At 38.5% G+C, this 19891-nt stretch overlaps 1 protein-coding gene across 1 annotated transcript in view; it reads left to right on the forward strand.

Moving 5' to 3' along the window:
* Positions 1–19891, forward strand: part of Cpne8 (copine 8) — a 188430-nt gene that overhangs the window by 83665 nt on the left and 84874 nt on the right. Inside the window, exon 7 of the mRNA XM_005354325.3 lies at positions 6308–6371. Coding sequence (XP_005354382.1) covers positions 6308–6371 — 64 coding nt within the window. The remainder of the gene's footprint in view (positions 1–6307; positions 6372–19891) is intronic.

The raw sequence follows: 19891 nt of genomic DNA on the forward strand, positions 1-19891 counted from the left end.
AGTGTGCAAGTGTCTGCAGGTACAGATGTGTGTGTGTGCACATTTGGAGACCAGGGAAGTCCACTGTTTTATCCTATCTTTGCCTTATTCGCTTGAGAAAGGGTCTCTTACTGAAATTTGAGTTCGGTGGGAAACCAGCAGTCCTCCCATCTTTATAGCAGGGACAAGAGGCCAAACTCTGCTTTTTACATGGGTGCTGACATTTGAAATCAGGTTCTCACGCTCGTGCTGAAAGTGTTCTGACTGCTGAACCATCTCTCCAGCCTGGAGAGTTTTACTCCTATGGGCTTCTTGGTTTTTACTGTCCTGGTAATCTGACAGCCAGGGAATCACAGCCACATGACTGGAAAGGGCTGAGGTAGCTGTCTAGAATGTCACAACCCCTTCCAGGGCCTCAGCAGAAGGTCAAAATGACAGTGTGAGGTTTACCAAGCCTGTGACTCACTCTGCCCCACCTTTTTATCTTCAGTCTACTTAGAATCTCACACCTGTTTGTCTTTTACGCCTGGCTCCATCTTCCATGGGGTACCATGAGTCTCATCCAGTTATCTTCTCTGTTCTTACAGCATGTAGTCTGGCCATAGTGTATTCCTGGGGCAAATCCAAGTAGATTTTACCTACATCAGATCACACCTTTACCTCAAACAGAATAAGCTAGTTTATTCTGGAGTCATGTATGGATAATTGTGGTCCAGAAATACAGATTTATGTCACCCCAATACCCCAAACTCCATGTTCCAACACAGTAACAGTTTTTATAATAACAGAGCAAAGCTGTAAAATCTCTAAGAGAGACATACATGGATCTCCCTAGGATGGAGAAAGAGACAAGATCTCCTGAGTAAATTGGGAGTGCAGGGGGGAGGGGAAGGATGGAAGGAAAGAAGGAAGGGCAGAAAGGAGGGGGAGGGAACATGAGCCATCTGGAAGGCCTAGTTGTGGGAAGGAGAGGGAGAACAAGGAAAGAGATATTTTGATAGAAGGAACCATTATGGGGTTAACGAGAAACCCTGGCACTAGGAAAATTCCCAGGAATTCACAAAGATGATCCCAGCTAAGAAGCTAAGCAATAGTGGAGAGAGTGCCTGAACTGCTCTTCTCCTGTAATCGGATTGGTGCCTACCCTGTCATCATAGAATCTTCCTCCAGCAACTGATGGAAGCAGATTCAGAGATCCACAGCTAACTTAAGTACTGGGTAGAGTTCCTCAAGTCCAGTTGTAAAGAGGGAGAAGCGATAATGTGAGCAAAGGGGTCAAAACCATGATGGGGAAACCCATGGAAACAGCTGACCTGAGCTAGTAGGAGCTCATTAATTCTGAACTGACAGTGGGGGAACCTGCATAGGACTGAACTAGGCCTGTTGAATGTGGGGGACAGTTGTGTGGCATGGGCAGTCCATGGGGCCACTAGCAATGGAACCAGTATTTATCCCTATGGCATGAACTGGCTTTTTGGAAGGATACCTTGCTCAGCTAAGATACAGAAGGAAGGGCCTTGTTCCTGCCTCCTGTGATGTGATGGACTTGTTGACTCCCCATGGGAGGCCTCACCCTCTCTGAGGAGTGAATGGGAGATAGGGCCAGGGGAAGGCAGAAGAGTGGGAGGATGGGAGGGAGAGGGGATTGGGATTGGTATGTAAAATAAGAATGTTTCAAAATAAAAAAAAATGGAAAACTATCAAGGCCCTTTTGAAGTACATTGTTGGGAGCATCAGCTAGGCAGGTTAGAGCTAGGCAGGGAGACCTGTTAGAGGCCCCCAATGTTATCTGATGACACACCCTTAGCCTTAAGGTTGGGGGGAGTCCATTTCCAAAGGATTTATCTGATCTGATAATCAGGATGTTAGGTCAGACTCTGAGGTGGGTAAGGAATGGAGTGCTGTAAAGGGACCTGATGAGAGCTGGAGGTAATTTGGCTCCAGGCTTGAAATAACTAAAGGCTTTGTAATCACTGAAGTTCTAATCAGTTCACAGCCCTTGCAGGATCTTTAGGTCTCAGAACCACCACTGACCCCTGGTGTCTAACCATAGGGCTGTGACTAGCATGAGCATGTTTGACCGTTCTGTCATCAATACTCCTCCACTGCATATCTTTTTCACTTCTCACTCATTCTTAGCCTCGGCGAGAATAACTCTGTAATAAGCTTTCTCTCCTACTAGGCCTTAGCACTTAGCATTGCTTCTCACGCTCTAACTACTCCAGCGCAGTGCAGACTTTAGGATCTAATAGCTACTTTACAAATCCATTACACATATTCACTGTGCATAGCATTCTGTTGCAGAAAGATACTTCATTATATGTATGTCCGTTGAGTCTATCTATCTTCCTCACAATGGAAATATTCACCAGATGAGGTGAGGCCGTAGATAATTCAGTGCCATGCCCAAAGTTAAAAAGAAGAGTGAGTTTCCCACCACAGCCTTACATTATCTGGACTTAACATTTCCTACGTTAATTCCACATTTGGAATTAACAGGCAATTTAAAATAATACATATTAAAACAAAAGTATAAGAATAATAAAATAATAATTCTGTAATAGAACTATAATGTATTGAATGTTTGGCCTGTGCTTTGATTTGGTTTGGCTTTTATTGTTTGACAGTACTGAGTGGGGTTTGAACTCAGGCCCTTGCACACGAGAGGCAAGCACTTACCACTGAGCTGTACAGCCTATTCTGCACCATTATTAGTAGACATACGATATTTAAAATTACACAATTACTTTGAGCTGTCAAGTGAAGACTCTGAGTTTCAAAGTGATTAGGTAGCTTGCAAAAGTTAACTGTCAGTTGGTTTAAAATGAGCTGCTTAAATAACAATAATAATGGGGACACTAAGAGAGATTACATAGATCTAATCTACATGGGAAGTAGAAAAAGACAAGATCTCCCAAGTATATTGGGAGCTTGGGGACCTTGGGAGAGGGATAAAGAGGAGGGGAGAAGTGGGGAGGGGAGCAGAGAAGATGTAGAGCTCAATAAAAACCAATAAATAACAATAATAAAATGCATGTGAATCAAGTTATGGAGTCATAGAGTGTACAGTATAGGATGGAGAATTTTGTCTTGTGACCTTTGTATATCCAGAGCTTTGTGTATACTATATGTAGTAATAGAGCAGCGGGGCTGAGTCTCCAGCACCCCAGCTGCCTCCGGCTAGCTTTACCCCGAAATAATTACACGGACACTGTATTCTTTTAAGCACTGCTTGGCCCATTTCTATCTAGCCTCTTCTAGGCTAATTCTCACATATTAATTTAGCCCATTTCTAATCATCTGGGTTGCACCCCAAGGTGCGCTTACCGGGAAGATTCTAGCCTACATCCATCCTGGGTCAGAGCTTCATCGCATGTGCCTCAGAGAGCAGAGCTCTCGCCTCTGCCCGCAAGAGTGGAGCATCGTGTCTCTCTGAGGCGTCTGCCCCCCGAGAGGAGAGCTGTCGAGTCTGACCTCACTTCCTCTTCCTCCCAGCATTCTGTTCTGTTTACTCCTCCCACCTATGTTTTAACCTATCAGGGCAAGCAGCTTCTTTATTTAATTAACCAATGACCTTCCTCCATCAACTACATATGGAGAATAATTGTAGTATGGCTGTAGCATGAGTGCTGTAACTGTTTAGTATGCATATACTCTACACACATATGTGTTATTATCATGAGTGTAGTACATGTATCATATGAATGGAGGATCTTGTCTCCTGTGACTATTTTGGTATGGTATCACATCCATAGTGATGCTGCTTTACATGTGGTGAGGGGGCGGGGCATCTGCATAGGAAGTCAAAATCACAATACATTATTGAGTACAAGGTATGAACTGACTACACTGAGTGTCATCACACAGACCCTTGAGAGCAGGTGATAAAGGCAGAAGATGAAATCACAGATACACAGTCATGGAGGTCAGCCATGCCAGGCTTGAGGGTAATGTGCAGCCTGCTAGCCTGACATGGTGCTTCTGCTATGAGGAACTGTAGGCCGAGTGCCTACCCAACCCCACTGAGAGTTTGATCTACAGAGCTAATCAGCAGTGAATGCTATTTTAACGATTTATGTTGATGGGAATTCATTTTAAAAGCATGAGGAAACTAAAGCATATTTTGCTAGCTGGAAGTGGGTGTTACTATTTTAAGTTAGTTGTCTGAAAGTAACCCTTAATTCTAGGAGTACATGAAGAATGGGGGAATTTTGAATAACACATTTAAAAACAAGAAAACAAAAGCAATAGACTGTTTTAAACAGATTTGTTGAGACGAGAAACTCATTCTGCTCGAATAGGCAATACTAAGTAAAGGTTCAATATCAGGCAAGTGTGAGCAAGAAGACGGAAGGTATGGCCACGCACCTCTCAATAATCTTCAGCATGTGATACAAATATCGCAAAATACATTTCAAAGCCACCACTGACTCCTGGTGTCCAGTCACAGGGCTGTGACTCTCGTGAGCACATTTCACCATAATGTTAAAACATCCTTCCGTTGTGCCTCCTCTCCACTTCCCACCACGCCAAAGGTTCCCGGGCTACAGCCTGTGACTGCCAGGTCACTCAGTTATCTCAGCTGGAGCCAAACTATAAACGTGGCTCATCCAGGGAGGATCTGGGCAGGAGCCTGTGCCTATGTCATAGCAGGAGAGCCATCAAGGTTTTCAGTAACTAGAAACACTGCCAGTGAGAAGACATGGCCCGCAAGTGAGAGACTGGTATCCTTCTAAGTCTTGTGCACTGAGATACCTTTGTTGGAAGAAGCTGGAGAGGTCTACTCCTTAAGTTCTCCCCCCTCCCTTTGGCCAATAGGAAGAAGGCACAGATTCAGAGTGAATATAACCTATTTTGATATTTTCACAAGTCCTGAGATTTTAACTGCCCATTTCCTTGCATTTTCCCCATAAAGATAATAAGACTCCAATTGGTTGCACATATACCATGATTATGAGAAATGACTTGTGCTTTCCAGGGCATACATAAACCATGCTTTGGCTGAGTCTACCAGTGTCATTCTTAGGATGCACAGAAGGATCTCGGCTGTATGGTTTGACATAGAACACACCATTAGAGCCCTGTGATGCCTTCTGGAGGATTGGCAAGGATTCCTCTCTCTTTCCTTGCAGGCGGAGAACTGTGTAGATCAGCTGCATCTCAAAATAGCTGATGCAATTACTTTATAAAAAGACAAGGTTTCTTTTGGCATGCAGCTCTGGAGATTCCAGTCTAAGATCTTGGTTCTGGGCTTCTGGCAACAAGAGACAGTGGAGGTGGGGTTGTTGTATCAAGGCAGCTTTCACCTCCAACCTGTATCTCTCCAGCTAGGAGAGACTCGAGAGATGCTGGTCCCACTATTCTTTTTGAACTCTTAATGACCTTTGCTCTTTCCACCTCCCAGCTCTAAAAGCACCTCCCAGTAGTGTGTGGATCAAACCTATAGCCACTGGACTTTGGAGGAACATTTCTCCAAACCATAACAGGAACTGTGAATACATCCCATGTATTCCTAGCATAGTATACCTATATTATCGGTGTCCTTTAAAAGTATACGAGCATAAATAAAATAAAGAACTATAGAGAGACAGTTCGATAGATATTTTGTTTTGTTAAATTGAGTTTATGTACTTTATCCTCGGTTGTGTGTATTGAGCACTGGGTACATATAAACTATGGGTTGACAAAACCTTTATGTCGATATTGCTTTTATAGAACTTAACAGTTTGGAAGAAAAAGCATAAAAATTGTTTCTTAAAAGAATTTTGGAATAATTATATGCTAATTCTTATGGTTCAGTCTTTAATAGTACATAACAGAGTGATAATGATATTCCAATAAATGGAACTTCGCTGAAGGGTCTAGGCAGCTTGAAGCAAAAGAGTCGCAACAGACCAGCTGTGACGTATTGACCTGAGAATGAGCAGGCAAAGGAGACAGGGACAAGTGAATCACTGTTTGATGAATGGGGGGAGAGATGGACAAGTCAATCACTGTTTGATGAATGGGGGGAGAGATGCTGGAAACTGGGTCTTCTGATGTTTGTGAGAAAAAGCTTTGCTGTATTATATTATGTTATTTGTATGTTAGACAAGAGGAGGGACCTGAAGATTCTCAGTCAGAAGCCTGACATATTGTTCATGATGTTAAGAGATTCCCTTAATTTGGGAATGAATGTGGATCTGAGGACAAGCTAAATGGTGAAGCTAGGAATGCACTCTGCAGGGGAAGACCTCGGTAATAGTAGTAGGCTCTTTATGTGATTATATGAAATAAACATACATTTGTTTAAATCTAAATGGGCTAATTTGTGACCTTATTGTTGTAGAGGAATCCCAGGCAGGAAGTGTGGCACAATCATATTAACGGCAGAGGAGCTAAATTGCTGCAGGGTAAGTAAATATTTTCTTCTTTAAAATTATTTGTATTTAAAACATTTTACTGGTTTTTGAGAATTCCATACAATATCATATTCACTCCGTCCCCCAAGTTTTCCTGATCCACATCCTCTTCTTTACACATCCAGTGCTGTGTCCACTTTAAAAATAGAAAACAAAAGTCAAACCCCAAAAGCATCCAGTCCAGTTTGTGCTGTCTTTATGCTTTCAGTTATGTGGCCATTCCCTGGAGGGTGCTGGACATTCCAGTAGTCACACCGTAACGCAATGGCTGTCACTGGCCCCACAGCTATTGTTGCTCGAACTCCTCAGCAAAGGGTTGAGACTTTGTGCCAATTCCCCATCTCTAAGCTGAGATTTTATTTGCCTTGAGCTTGACTAAGTCCTGTGCACGCTGTCACACTACTGTGAGTTCACGCGGAAACTGGCCTGCTGTGTCCGGAAAGCGGCTTCCTTGTGGTCTTCTACCACGTCTGGCTCTTAGAATGTTGGTCCTGTCTTCCACACTGATACCTGAGCCTGGGGCGGGGGGAAGAGCATGGCATAGATGCTCCCTGGAGGGCTGAGAACTCTGTAATCGCTCATTCTCTGCACCTTGACCGTTTATGGTCTCTGTGCTAGTCTCCATGTCCTTCAGAAAGGAGCTTCTCATGAGATTTGAGCCATGCAGTAATCTATGGTTATAATAATAGAGCCTACTGTGTCTAGTGTGACAATTTCATTTGAAGTCTTTTTATACAGGTGTATGTTGTACATTTTAGGAATGTTGAAGTATAACTGTTATGAAAGATCTTCATGGTTGGATATCCTCTTCCATATTCCCTCCACTACCTCCACCCCATTAACTCTTCCTGTCCCAATATTTACTGCTACATCTCCTCAAAACATATTCAGTTCTCATCCCTTGAAAGGTCCTCTTCATGGTCTCTTAGTAATTTCCTGACCAGGATGGGTATTGCAAATGAAGCACATATATCTAAAGAGTCAATGTTAGCATCCTCAGATGAGAGAAAGTACATGACATTTGTCTTTTTTGGGTGTCTGTTACCTCACTCAGAATGAATATTTTAAGTTCCACTCAATTTGCCTATAGATATAATAGTTTCATTTTTCCTAGCAGCTGAATAATATTTCATGTTTTAGCTGGGCAGTGGTGGCACGTGCCTTTAATCCCAGCACTTGGGAAGCATAGGCAGGTGGATCTCTGTGAGTTCGAGGCCAGTCTGGTCTACGAGAGCTAGTTCCAGGACAGGCTCCAAATCTACAGGTTTTGAGAAACCCTGTCTCAAAAAAACCAAAAGGAATAATAATAATAATAATAATAATAATAATAATAATAATAATAATAATTCATTTTGTAAGTATACTGCATTCCCATTGTCCATTCATAACTGATGGTCATTCAGGGCATTTCCATTTCTTGGTTAATGTAAATAGAAAACTCCATGCCCTTTCTCTCTTTCTCTTTCTCTTTAAAAAACAAAAATAAACAAATAAAACAAGGAACTCAAATACATGTGCATACACACACAGACACACACACACACACACACACACCTAAACCCACAAAACCAAAACATTGGAAACCAAATATACAAGCAATGACTATAAGGACAAAAATTGTCCCAAACAAAGAGATAAAAACAAAAATTCTACAAAATACCACTGGTTTCATTTTTTTGTTGACCATCCACTGCTGGGCATAATGCCTGGTTTTAGTATAGTTAGTATACCCAGTAGGGACTACACTGAAGAAGTCTAATTTTTCCTTTACAAGAGAGTACAAATTGAACACTGTCCACTTGTGGGTCTCTTTCTGTGTTATTTCCCATCTGCTGCAGGAGGGAGTAGCTCTGATGATGGCTGAGCAAGGCACCGAATTATGGGTATAGCAGAATATCACTGAGAGTCATTTTGTCCCTATGTTCCTGTAGTAGAACAATAGTATTTGTTTTCCCCTAGGGTTATGGCCCAACCTGTCTCAGGTTCTTGTTTACCCTGGCAGTATTAGGGATGGTTCTATATGAATGGGCCTTAAATCCAGTCAGAGAGTGCTTGGTTAATCCCACAGCATTGTGTATTTCAGTATCATGAATGCTAGTCAGTAGGGGTGAAGCCTCTAATCAGATGCCAGCTTAATTTCTCCATGTTCAAATTTTATATTTGGTAATAGGGCATTATCATCGGTTCTGGAGAGCAACCAACAGCCTTGGCAACAGTCTGTGATGTTTGGGAGTTTCCATGGTCCCCACTGGCCAGCAACTCAATGAGATGTAATTCATTCCTGGCAGTGGATATTTTATTTGGTGGCATAAGATGTTGAGTTTAGGCATTCTCTTTCCCATTATTTGGTGATTTATTTATGTTTCTTTCATGCTCATGTGAATATATATGTGAACACACACACATATGTATATATGTTAAGAAATTTCTTCAGAAGCAGATTTCCATATGACCCCTTAAGTAGGTTTTGCTGTTAGTTGTTTCTTCCCATATTCTCTTCTCGCTTATTCCTCTCTTCAATCCCCTTCTAAATTCTCCCATTCCAGTTTCTTGCTTGTCTCTTAATAATGATGTATTTTATTTCTCCCTCCATAGGAGATCTCTTCCCTCATTGTCTCCTAATATGTACCTGTCCTCATGGTCATATGAATTGTAGCACACATATTGAAGATTTAGAAGCTAACATCTGCAGAAGAGAAAAAACATGATAGTATTTTTCTTTTTGAGTCTGTCTTACTTCACTCAGGATGACATTTTCTGGCTCCATCCATTTGCCTACAGATTTTATAATTTTATTTTTAATAGCTAAATAACATTCCATTGTATAAATATAACATGCAGTCATTGCCCACGTATCAGTTGGTGCACATGTAGACTGTTTGAGCTTCTGAACTGGAATTATGCAGAAAGCAACAATAAACATTTATGAGCAAGTATCTCTGAGTTGGATATAAAATCTTTTGTGTATTTGTCCAGTGATAGTATAGCTGGGTCTTGAGGCAGATCTTTTTCCAGATTACTGAGTAACTGCCACACTGATTCCCATGTGGCTATACAAGTTTGCATGCCCAGGAACAGTGAACATAAGTGCCACTCTTCCCCCACATCCTAGCCAGCAAGAGCTGCCATTTGTTTGTGTTATCCAGGCCATTCTGAAAAAGATAATATGACATCTCAAAGTAATTTTATTTTGTGTTTCCATGATAGCTGAGAAATGATTAACATTTAAAATGCTGCTCAGTCATCTGTGTTTCATCTTTTGAGAACTCTCTGCTGAGTTCTGCACCCCATATTTAATTTGCTCATATGTTTTCTTGGCATTCAGTTTATGTGGTTCTTTTTGTATTTTAGATATTAAGCCTCTAGCAGATACAAAATTTGTAAAGATCTTTTTCCATTTTCTAGCCTGCTAATTTGCTTGAATGATAGTGTTGTTTGTCATACAGAAGGTTTTTTAGCTTCATGAAGTCCCATTAAATTGCCCTGTTCAAAAAATCTTCCATGCTAATGAGTTCAAGGCTACTTCCCATGTCTTTTCTATCAGATTCGATATATCCTTATTTTGAAATCTTTGATCCATTTGGAGTTGAATTTTGTGTAGGGTGATAAGTAAGGATCTTTTGACTTTCTTCTACATTCAGTCATTCAGTTTTGACAGATTATTTTAAAAAACAGGTATTTATAGGATTGTGAATTTATGCCTGGATCTTCGTTCAGTTCCATTGATGAACATATCTATTTTTATGCCAACAGCATGTTGTTTTTAATTACTATACTTCTGAGAATACTTTTATCAATCAGAATTGTGTTAGCTGTCCTGGGATACATATTTATTTAATGTGTGCGTTTCCATATGAAGCTTTAAATCATCCTTCTATTTCTGTGAAGAATTTTGTTAGAATTTCAATGGAGACTGCATTGAACAAGTATTTGCTTTTGCTAGGATGGCCTTTTTCACGTTTTCACAATATTAATCTTACTGATCCTTAAGCATGAGTATCTTTTCATATTCTGATGACTCCTTCAAATTTTTTTAAGATCATAAATTGTTTTGTTGTTGTTTATATACACACAGAAGTATATGTATGTATGTCATTTACTTGCTTGGTTAGAATTATCTGAAAATATTGGGGTTTTTTGAGACAATTGTGGAAGGCACTATTTCTTTGCTGAAAGTTTTTACCAGCCATTGAAGTTTCCTGGTGTAGTTTTAGGGTCACTTATGTATACTATCAAATCATCTTCAAGTAAAGATACTTTGACTTCTTCCTTTCCTGTTTGCATCCCTTCAATCTCCTTCAGTTGTCTTTATATTCTAGCTAAGACTTCAAGTACTATGTTGAATATGCATGAAGAGAGTGGACATCCTTATCTTGTTCCTGATTTGGCAAATTGCTTCTATTCAATTCAGAAGAATTGCTTTATGTTGATGTTGGCTGTGGACTTGCTATGAGTTGTCTTTATTAGGTTGGGGTATGCTGCTTGTATCCCTAGTCTTTTCAGGACTTTTATTATGAAGGGGACTTGGATTTTTTCAAAAGTTTTTTTTTTTTTTGCCCTGTACATTTGTTGTCCATTTTGTTTTCGTTTTCAAGTCTGTTTAAGTGGCAGCTATGTATAATGATTTGCATATGTTGAATCATCCCTGCATCTCTGGGATTTAGCCAACTTCACTCTGGTAAATAATCTTTTTTTTTTTTTTTGTAAATAATCTTTTTGATGTGTTCCTAGATTTGGTTTGCCAATATGTATTGAGAATTTTTCTATTTACATGTGAAATCTTCGTAGGTGGTCTGGAAGAATTTTGCACTCAATCCATCTGACCCTGGGATTTCATTGTGAAACTATCAATAACTGATTCTATTTCACAAGCAGTTATGTGGTGTGTTTAAATTGTTTATTTGATCTCGATTGACTAATGCAGGTTGTATATATCAAGAAATTCATCTGTTTCTATTAGGTTTTTCAATTAGGTGGAACACAGAGTTTTAAAAATATCCTCATGATTCTCTGGATTTCTTCAGTGTCTCCTGTAAAGTAATGTCTTGCTTGTCGTCTCCAATTTTACTAACTTAAATCTTCTCTCTGTGTTTTTTAGTTAATTTGACTAATGGTTTGACAATTTTCTTGATTTTCTCAAAGAACCAACTCTTTATTGATTCCTTATATTTTTGTTGTTGGTTTGTTTGCTTGTTTTGTTTATATTTAATTGATTTTAGCCCCTAAGTTGTCATCTACTTCATTGGGATGTTATTTCTTCTTGTTATTCTAGAGCTTTCAGGTGCACTGCTAAATTACTATGATGAGATCTCCCCAATTTTTTTTTTTTTGACATAGACACTTAGTTGCTATGAACACTCCTCTTTGAACTGCCTTAACTATGTCCCATAGGTTTGGATATGTTGTGTTTTCAATTCTAAAATGTTTTAAATTTTCCTCTTGATCTTTACTTTGACCCATTTTTCATCCAGTAGTGAGGTATTCAGTTTCCCTGAATTTGTGAGATGTTTTGTTGTTTCTGCTGTTGATATCCAGCTATAACGTGTGGTGGTCAGATAGGATACAGGACATTACTTTTATTTCCTTGCATCTCATGAGACTCACTTTATTTCTCAGTATGTGGTCAGTTTCGGAGAAAGTTCCATGAAGTGCTAAAAAGAAGGTAAATTCTATTGTGTTTTAGTGAAGTGATCTATAATTATCTGCTAAGTCTATTTGATTTATTACATCATGTTCTTCCAGCCTTTCTCTATTTATTTTCTGTCTAGGTGACCTGAATGTTATCAAGAGTAGGATCTTAAGTAACCTACTACCATTTTGTATGGGCCCATATGTGGTTTTAGTTATAGTAGTGTTCCTTTTATGAACTGGGTGCCCTGTGTTTGGTGCAGACATGTTTAGGACTGCAATATCCTCTTTGTTGGTTTTCATTTGACGAGAATGGGGTGTCTTTCCCTATCTATTTTGACTTGTTTTGGTTTTAAGTCTACTTTATTAAATATTAAAATAGTTACACCTGCTTGTTTCTTGGATTAGTTAGCTTGGAATACCTTTCCCAACCTTTTACCTTGAGGTGATATCTATCCATGATGATGAGCTATCTTCTTTGGATGTAACAGAAAACTAGATTCTGATTTTTAATTCAATCTGTTAGTTTGTAGCTTTTTATTGAGTATTTGAAATCATTAATATTTGGTATTTTAAATGAGCAGTGTTTATTGATTCCTGTTATTTTGTTTTCATGGAGTTTCCTCCCTTTTTTTGTTTTACTGTTCTGACATTATTTATTTCTTGTATCATATTGAGTGCATTTAACATCTCCACAAAGAAGTTTTGTTTGTAGTACCTTCAGTAGAGCTGTATTGGTAGATAAACATTGCTCTGGTTTTATTTTGCAATGTTTATCTTTCTCAGTCTATTCTGATTGATAGTTTTGTTAGATTTACTAGTCGGGGCTGACATTTTTGTCTCTCAGAGGTTGTACAATATCCATCTAGATCCTTCTGGATTTCAGAGTCTTCATTGCGATATCAACTGTTATCTTAGTTGACTTGCCTTTATATATTACTTGGCCTTTTCCCTTTGCAATTTTAAATATCTTTTCTTTGTTCTATATGATTAGTGTTTTTATTATTATGTGTCATGAGGAATTTCTTTTCTAGTCCTGTCTATTTGATGTTCTGACTGCTCTTTATACCACGATAGTCATCTCCTTATATGAATTGGGAAATTTTTATCCTGTGATTTTTGTTGAAAATGTCTTTGACCTGGGTTTCTTCTCATTACTTTTATTATTCTTAGACTTGGTCTTTACTTAATGCCTTGGATTTACTAGATTGTTTGTGCCTGGATATTTTTAGATTTCACACTCTTTTGACTGAGGCTGCCATTTATTCTATCCTGTCTTTAACACCTGAGATTATCACTTCTGTGTCTTATAGTTGGCACGGCCTACTTCTGGGGTATTTGTATGACTTTCAGGTTTAATTTCAGTTTGAGTTTTTTTTAGTGATTATTTTTCTTTGCTAAATTCAACCATCATGTCTTGAATTGCATTCAGTATTTCCTTCAGCTATTTCTTTGTGTTTTCATGGTCCTCACTAAGGGGTTAGTTCATATACTTGCTAACGTCTTTGGATCTATCATAATTGCTACTTTGAAGTCCTTGTCTTGTGCCTCACCGATATTGCATTTCTCAGGATGTATTGTGTGGGTATCTGGGTTCTTGTGAGGCATATTGTCTTGCCTGTCCATGTATATGTTTTTGTGCTGGAGTCTAGGCTTCTGTAGTTTTTAGTGCTGAGGTGTTTCTAGCCATTGATGGCTGTTCTTGTCTTATTGGGTGGGTATTTGATGCCCTTTCTGGATCCCAGGCTAGTGAGATGGCTATGGTATCTCTATGGAGAGTACTTCCACAGGTCTTTAGATGGCATAATAGAATGGAGATGGGCTAGGAGGAAAAGATGAGTTGGGCTATGGGAATGAGCTGGAGGTAATGGGTCCATGTACCAAGTGGTCAATTCCCCAGGGAGGAGAGGTGTGGTAGGAGGAGAGACTCCTGTGTGCAGGGGACAATAGGACAAAAAATAAATTCGGTGAGACAAGAACAAAAGGGCCAGGGAGATTCTAGATCTCCAGTAAGAGCTGGAGTCTCCAGGGAGTGGTGTTGGGGCTACAGAAATCAGGATGATATAGAGCTAAGAGTAAGTCTGGTCATAGTGTAATGTAGAAACTGAAGGACGGTGAGAATCACCTACCTAAGTCCCAACCTCGTGTAGCTTCTGTGAGTCCCCGGTAGAACGTGTTTCTGAGTATTGGTGATTGATATGACAGAATGGAAATGAAATGGGAAAGCTGAGAGGGTCAGCAGGAAAGAGCTAAGTTGTATCTACACCAAGAGGTGGAATTCCCGGGGAATGGAGGCAGTGTGTGAGGAGGGACACCTGATGACAGGCTATTGTGCAACTGAGGGTGAGCCTGGAGAAATAGTAATGAATGACAGGAAGAAGAATGAATATTACCTACCTGTGTCCCCACCAAGTTTCACCATTGGGCACCCTGTAGAAAGTGTTCCTGGATATTGGCAGCTAGTACAAAGGAAAGGCCATAACCTAGAAAGGAAAGCTAAGGGAATAAATCCAAGTAGTATCTTTTCTGTTGTTCATGGGACTGTGTTTAGTCAACATACTGAAATGCCTAAAATTGCTTGCCTTAATTTGAACTTGTCATAATGTATTTCTCATCTATACACTGTTATGATATGAAAATTTTCTTCAATGAGTTTTTTTTTTTTACCTTTAAAAGACTCAGGCACCAAAGCTACAGAGAAACCTTGTCTCAAAAAGACAAAAAACAAAAACAAAAAAATGCCAAAAAATGGCAAAAGACTCATGTTTAATTCATTTAAATAAGTGGTTACTCTACTAAAAATGCACACCACGGTAAATTAATTTTCATTCTCAAGGTCTGGCAACAAAATAAATTTTGGTTCTCAAACCTCAAATGATTTGTTAATTTGTTATAATCTTAAGTATTTTCTATATTTGGTTCCCACCTAGGCATCAATGATAACCCCCAATGTTATCATTGTCAGCATCAACACTTGTAAGGAATTTCTGGAATTGGTGAGAGTTTAATCCATTGGTTCTTATGAAATTCAGTGTTGATGATGATTTACATGCTTCTGTACATTTTTAAGACTTTTCTGCCTGAATGTTTTTGTTGTACTGTGCAAGGATGCTTAATTAAATTTGAGTATTGTAGAGCAATTGCATCATCTTCTGTCAATTTTAAAAGCCCCTCTCTTTTATCTGCTAACACGGGAGCAGCATCAGATATATTGACAATGGAAAAATAAGTTTCTTTAACATGTTTTTACCACTGTTTGTAAATCCTTTGATTTAGTTGTATCTTCTAACAATACTAAAGAAGTCATTTCTTCAGTGGCATCATATCCACCATCAACACTCTAATAGAATTAGCAAAATTAGTCATATTTGTAGCATCAGACCTCTGTCCAACACAAAAGTGTGAAATTTGATGCAATGGCTCTGCTCTCCCAGCATCTTTCAACAGATTTTTCAACGTACTCAGTTCACTTGGCTATAGTCTAATGAAACACTGTTGTTAGAAATAGAACCCCCCCTTTTAAATCAAGACTTGATGATAGAACAGAGGAATTGGACCACTCAAGCAAAGAACATGCAAAAGTACTAAAAAGAATATTCAAGAACTTTGGGATACCATAGAAAGATCTATGAATTGCATGAATACATAAAGGAAATACCATGGGACAATGGACTAGACCAGCTCTTCAGTAGAATCATAGAATCAAACTTCCTCCGATTCAGGAAAGATGTAAGAAACAGCCAGAATACAAATCAAAGAGTACCAGACAAGAAACTCCCCATGTAATATTATAGTCAAAATGTCAGAAATACAGAAAAAAACAGTAAAGACTACAAAGTATAAAGGACACAAGTCACATACATTGGAAAAATTATCAGAATAACCCCCACAACATTGATTCCACCTAGAATGTGGTAACAGATGACTTTTCAATGGAAACTTTAACAGCTAGAAGAACCTGAAGTAATTTATATTCCAGGTTCTAAAAAAATCTATCATTTTATTACCTCCAAGATGCCCACCTTACCTTCAAGGACAGAAAAAAACCGTAGTGGGAAAAGAAGTGAAGTACTTCAAGCAAATGGGACCAAAAAACAAGCAAGTGTTACTATCTTAATAACAGGCATAATAGATTTCAAACAAAAATTAATCAGAAGAGATTAAAACAGGCACTTCACTGTGATCAAGGGCCCAGTTAATTAAGAAAACATTACAATCCCAAACATACATGAACTAAAATTGGGCACATTCAATTTCATAAAAAGCATACCAGTAGACTACAAGACACATATTAATCCCAACTCAATAACAGTAAATGACTTCGGTATCCCAGACCAACCATCTAGACACAAAATAAAGAGAGATGCTGGAATTAGGTGGCATCACTCATCAAATGTACCTAACAGAAATCTACAGAATATTCTACCCAATCACCAACAAATAAACATTCTACTCATCAGCCCAGAGCTGGTTCTTTGAAAAAAAACAAAAAAGGTGAAAAAAACCTGAACCAAACAAATAAAAAAAAAAAAAAGCCCAAAATAAAAAAAATAACAAAAAACAAGGAAAAGCACCAAAGAAATTCAGAAGATCATAAAGCAAAAATCTATACTCTGGTAGCATAGAAACTCTAAACAAAATGAAAAAATTTCTAGATTCATCCACCCCAGATCTAAACCAGATATTCTTAGATCAACAACCTAAACAGTCCTATAACAGGAGATTAAAGGACACAAAATCCTTTTGACTTAAAAGGCCTAGCCCAGATGGATCAACAGCAGTTTTCTACCAGAATCTCAAAGAACTACAAATAATACTCACTAAATCACTTCTCAAAAAAAAAAAAGGAAGGAAAGAAGCAAGAAAGAGACAAAGGGAGGTAGGAAGGTAGAAAGGAAGGAAGGAAGGAAGGAAGGAAGGAAGGAAGGAAGGAAGGAAGGAAGGAAGGAAGGAAAAAGGAAGGAAGGAAGAGAGAGAGAGCATTTCCAAACTCCTTCTATGAAGTATTACTCTAATAAAAACACCAGGTAAAGACATATGAAAAAAAGAAAACTACAGGCCTATAGCTGCAATGACCTTAGATGCAAAACTTTTCAATAAAATACTTGAAAACCAAATACAGGCAAACATTTAACAGTGCTTCTCAGTCTTCCTAATGCTGTGAACTTTTAATACAGTTCCTCATGTTTTGGTGACTCCAACCCTAAAATTATTTTATTTCTACTTCATAACTGAAATTTTGCTTCTGTTATGAATCATAATATAAATATCTGAAATGCAGAATATTTGATATGTGACCCCTAAAGGATCCTGCCCCACAGGTTGAGAAACACTGAAAAAGATCATCCACCGTGATCAAGTCAGCTTTACTGCAGAGATATCAGGAAAATTCAACATATATAAATCAAAAAATGTAATAAATCATATAAACAGACTTAAAGACAAAAAAATCACATGGTCACATCAATAGATTCAGAAAAGGTCTTTAACAAAATACAACATGTCTTCACAGTAAATGTTCCTTGAACAGGACTGGGAGGAACATACTCAACATGGTAAGGCTATATGAGACAAACTCATAGCTAACATCATCATAAAATAGAGAAAACTTGGAAGCAACACCACCAAAATAAAGAATGTACACAATCCTCACTCATTTTTATTATAAAACTTAAACCCCTCGCTAGAGTAAGGGAATTAAAGGGATACAAGAAAAGGGAATTAAAGGGATACAAATAGAAAAATAAATCAGATTATCCCTATTTTTAGATGATAGTACACATAAGAGCTCCAAATTTACACCAGATACTATGTATAGTACTTTCAGCAAAGTAACAGGATACAAACTCAGTATCCTTTCCTTCTGCTGATAACCAGCTCCCTGAGATCACAGGAACACTCCTATTCACAACAGCCTCAACAAAGAGAGATCTAGGAATAATCCTAACCAATGAGGTAACAGAGCTTTGTAACAAAAGCCTTAAGTCTCTGAAGAAAGGGATTCAGGAAAACACTAGAAGATAGAAAGACCTCCCTCATGCTTATAGATTGGTAGAATTAATTTTGTGAAAAAGAGCATCCTACCAAAAGCGGTGTATAGATTCAACACAATCCCAGTCAAAATCCCCACGACATTCTTCACATAAGTAGAAAAAAATATCATAAAATATAAGCAATCCTGAGCCAAAAGAACAATGCTAGGGAAATTGCCATTGCCATATCAAATTTCAAGTCGTATTACTGATAGTAATAAAACAAATGACATTGGCACAGAAAAGTACATGTAGACCAATGAAACAAAATTGAAGACCTAAATATGAATACACATAACTACAACCATCCCAAATACGTACCAGACCAGGGATGACACCACCCAAAATGGGCTGAAAATCAACATAGTGCATTCTTAAAAACTAAAAGCAGAATGTGCATTAAGGACTACGCACCCTACTCCACAGATACTTGAACAGCCATGTTCATTGTTGCTTTATCCACAATAGCAAGGAAATAAAAAAAGCCCAATGTCATTCAACCCGCAAATGTATAATGAAAATGTGATACACATGCATAATTGAACTATATTCATCTGTAAATAGTCAGTCGTGGATTTTCAGGTGAATGGGTACAATTGAAAAATACTGATTTGTATAACCCAGATCCTGAAAGATAAAGGTCAGCTGCTCTGTCTCATTTGTAGATCCTTGCTCCAGATCTTCAGCTGTGCATGCTTATATAACCTGAAGTATCCGCAGAAGCCAGGAAAATAGAAAGGGAGCACGGGATAAAGGAGAGGGGAAGGGAAATGTAGCTCTAGGAAAGAGGAGAGTAGGAGACAGGCCTAGTAACAGGATATTGTAAAAAGATGAGGATTTTCACTAGCAAATGGGAAGGAAGCTTAATTCAGGGCTTGAGGGAGGAAGGAAGGAAATAACACCAAGAGTGTTTGAAGAAGCCATAGGGAATCATTATTTTACAAGTTTACATAAGTATGAAAAAACCATAGGGAATCTTTATTTTACAAGTTTACTAAGTATGAAAATGTCATAGGGAATCACATTATTATACAAGCTTGCATATGTATTTATTCATATGCATATGTATGTATGTTTGGCTTATTTATGCCATATGGAGTGGTGCTTTCCTCAAGATCCTTGCACTGTGACAAGACCCCTAGTGCCAGGCGCATAAAACCTCCTCTTGAGCTGTTTGTTAGAGAAGTAGAAGAATCTCCCAAAACAATATAGAACATTGTTATTGTCCTTACTTGCCTCCCAGGACAGGAAGGTTAAAGATCCTACTAACTTTGGACACAGGTCTTGGAGGATTTGAGCTGGAACTGTCCTATAAGTCTCTCGAAAGTTAGCTCCCATCCCATAGTATTCAGCCGCCAAAGTAGAAAAACAATCATCCTACCCAGCTGTAAACCCAGGAACCACAGCAATAACTAAACAAGCAACATATCCACAATATTGCAATAGTGTCACTTTTATCTTGGGGTTAACCAAGAGCTGTCTAATTGCATTTCGTGCTATCTTAATATGAAGGAATTGCAATACTGAATTCTTTCCAATTTTTCATGACTGGAGAGGTCATAGGACCTAAACAACCTACTTCTACCATTTTTTAAAGTAATATGATTTCTAGTTATATTCTAAATACTTACCCTTATGCTTCTGGATAACTGTAACTCTTAAGTCTCATCAAAGAAGCTTCGTTTTGCAGCAATGACTGTTAAAGAGATACACAACTAATCAAATGCCGAGAATAAGAGACTGTGTGGTACTGAACCTCAAATGATACATCAGAAACACAACCCCTATGAAGCTCAAGAAGAATTGGAGAAGAGTGGGTGGAAATATTGTAGGAGGGAGAGGTTTTGGCCA

This window comes from Microtus ochrogaster, chromosome 15 (genome assembly GCF_000317375.1).
Source record: "Microtus ochrogaster isolate Prairie Vole_2 chromosome 15, MicOch1.0, whole genome shotgun sequence".
NCBI classification, from domain to species: Eukaryota; Metazoa; Chordata; class Mammalia; order Rodentia; family Cricetidae; genus Microtus; species Microtus ochrogaster.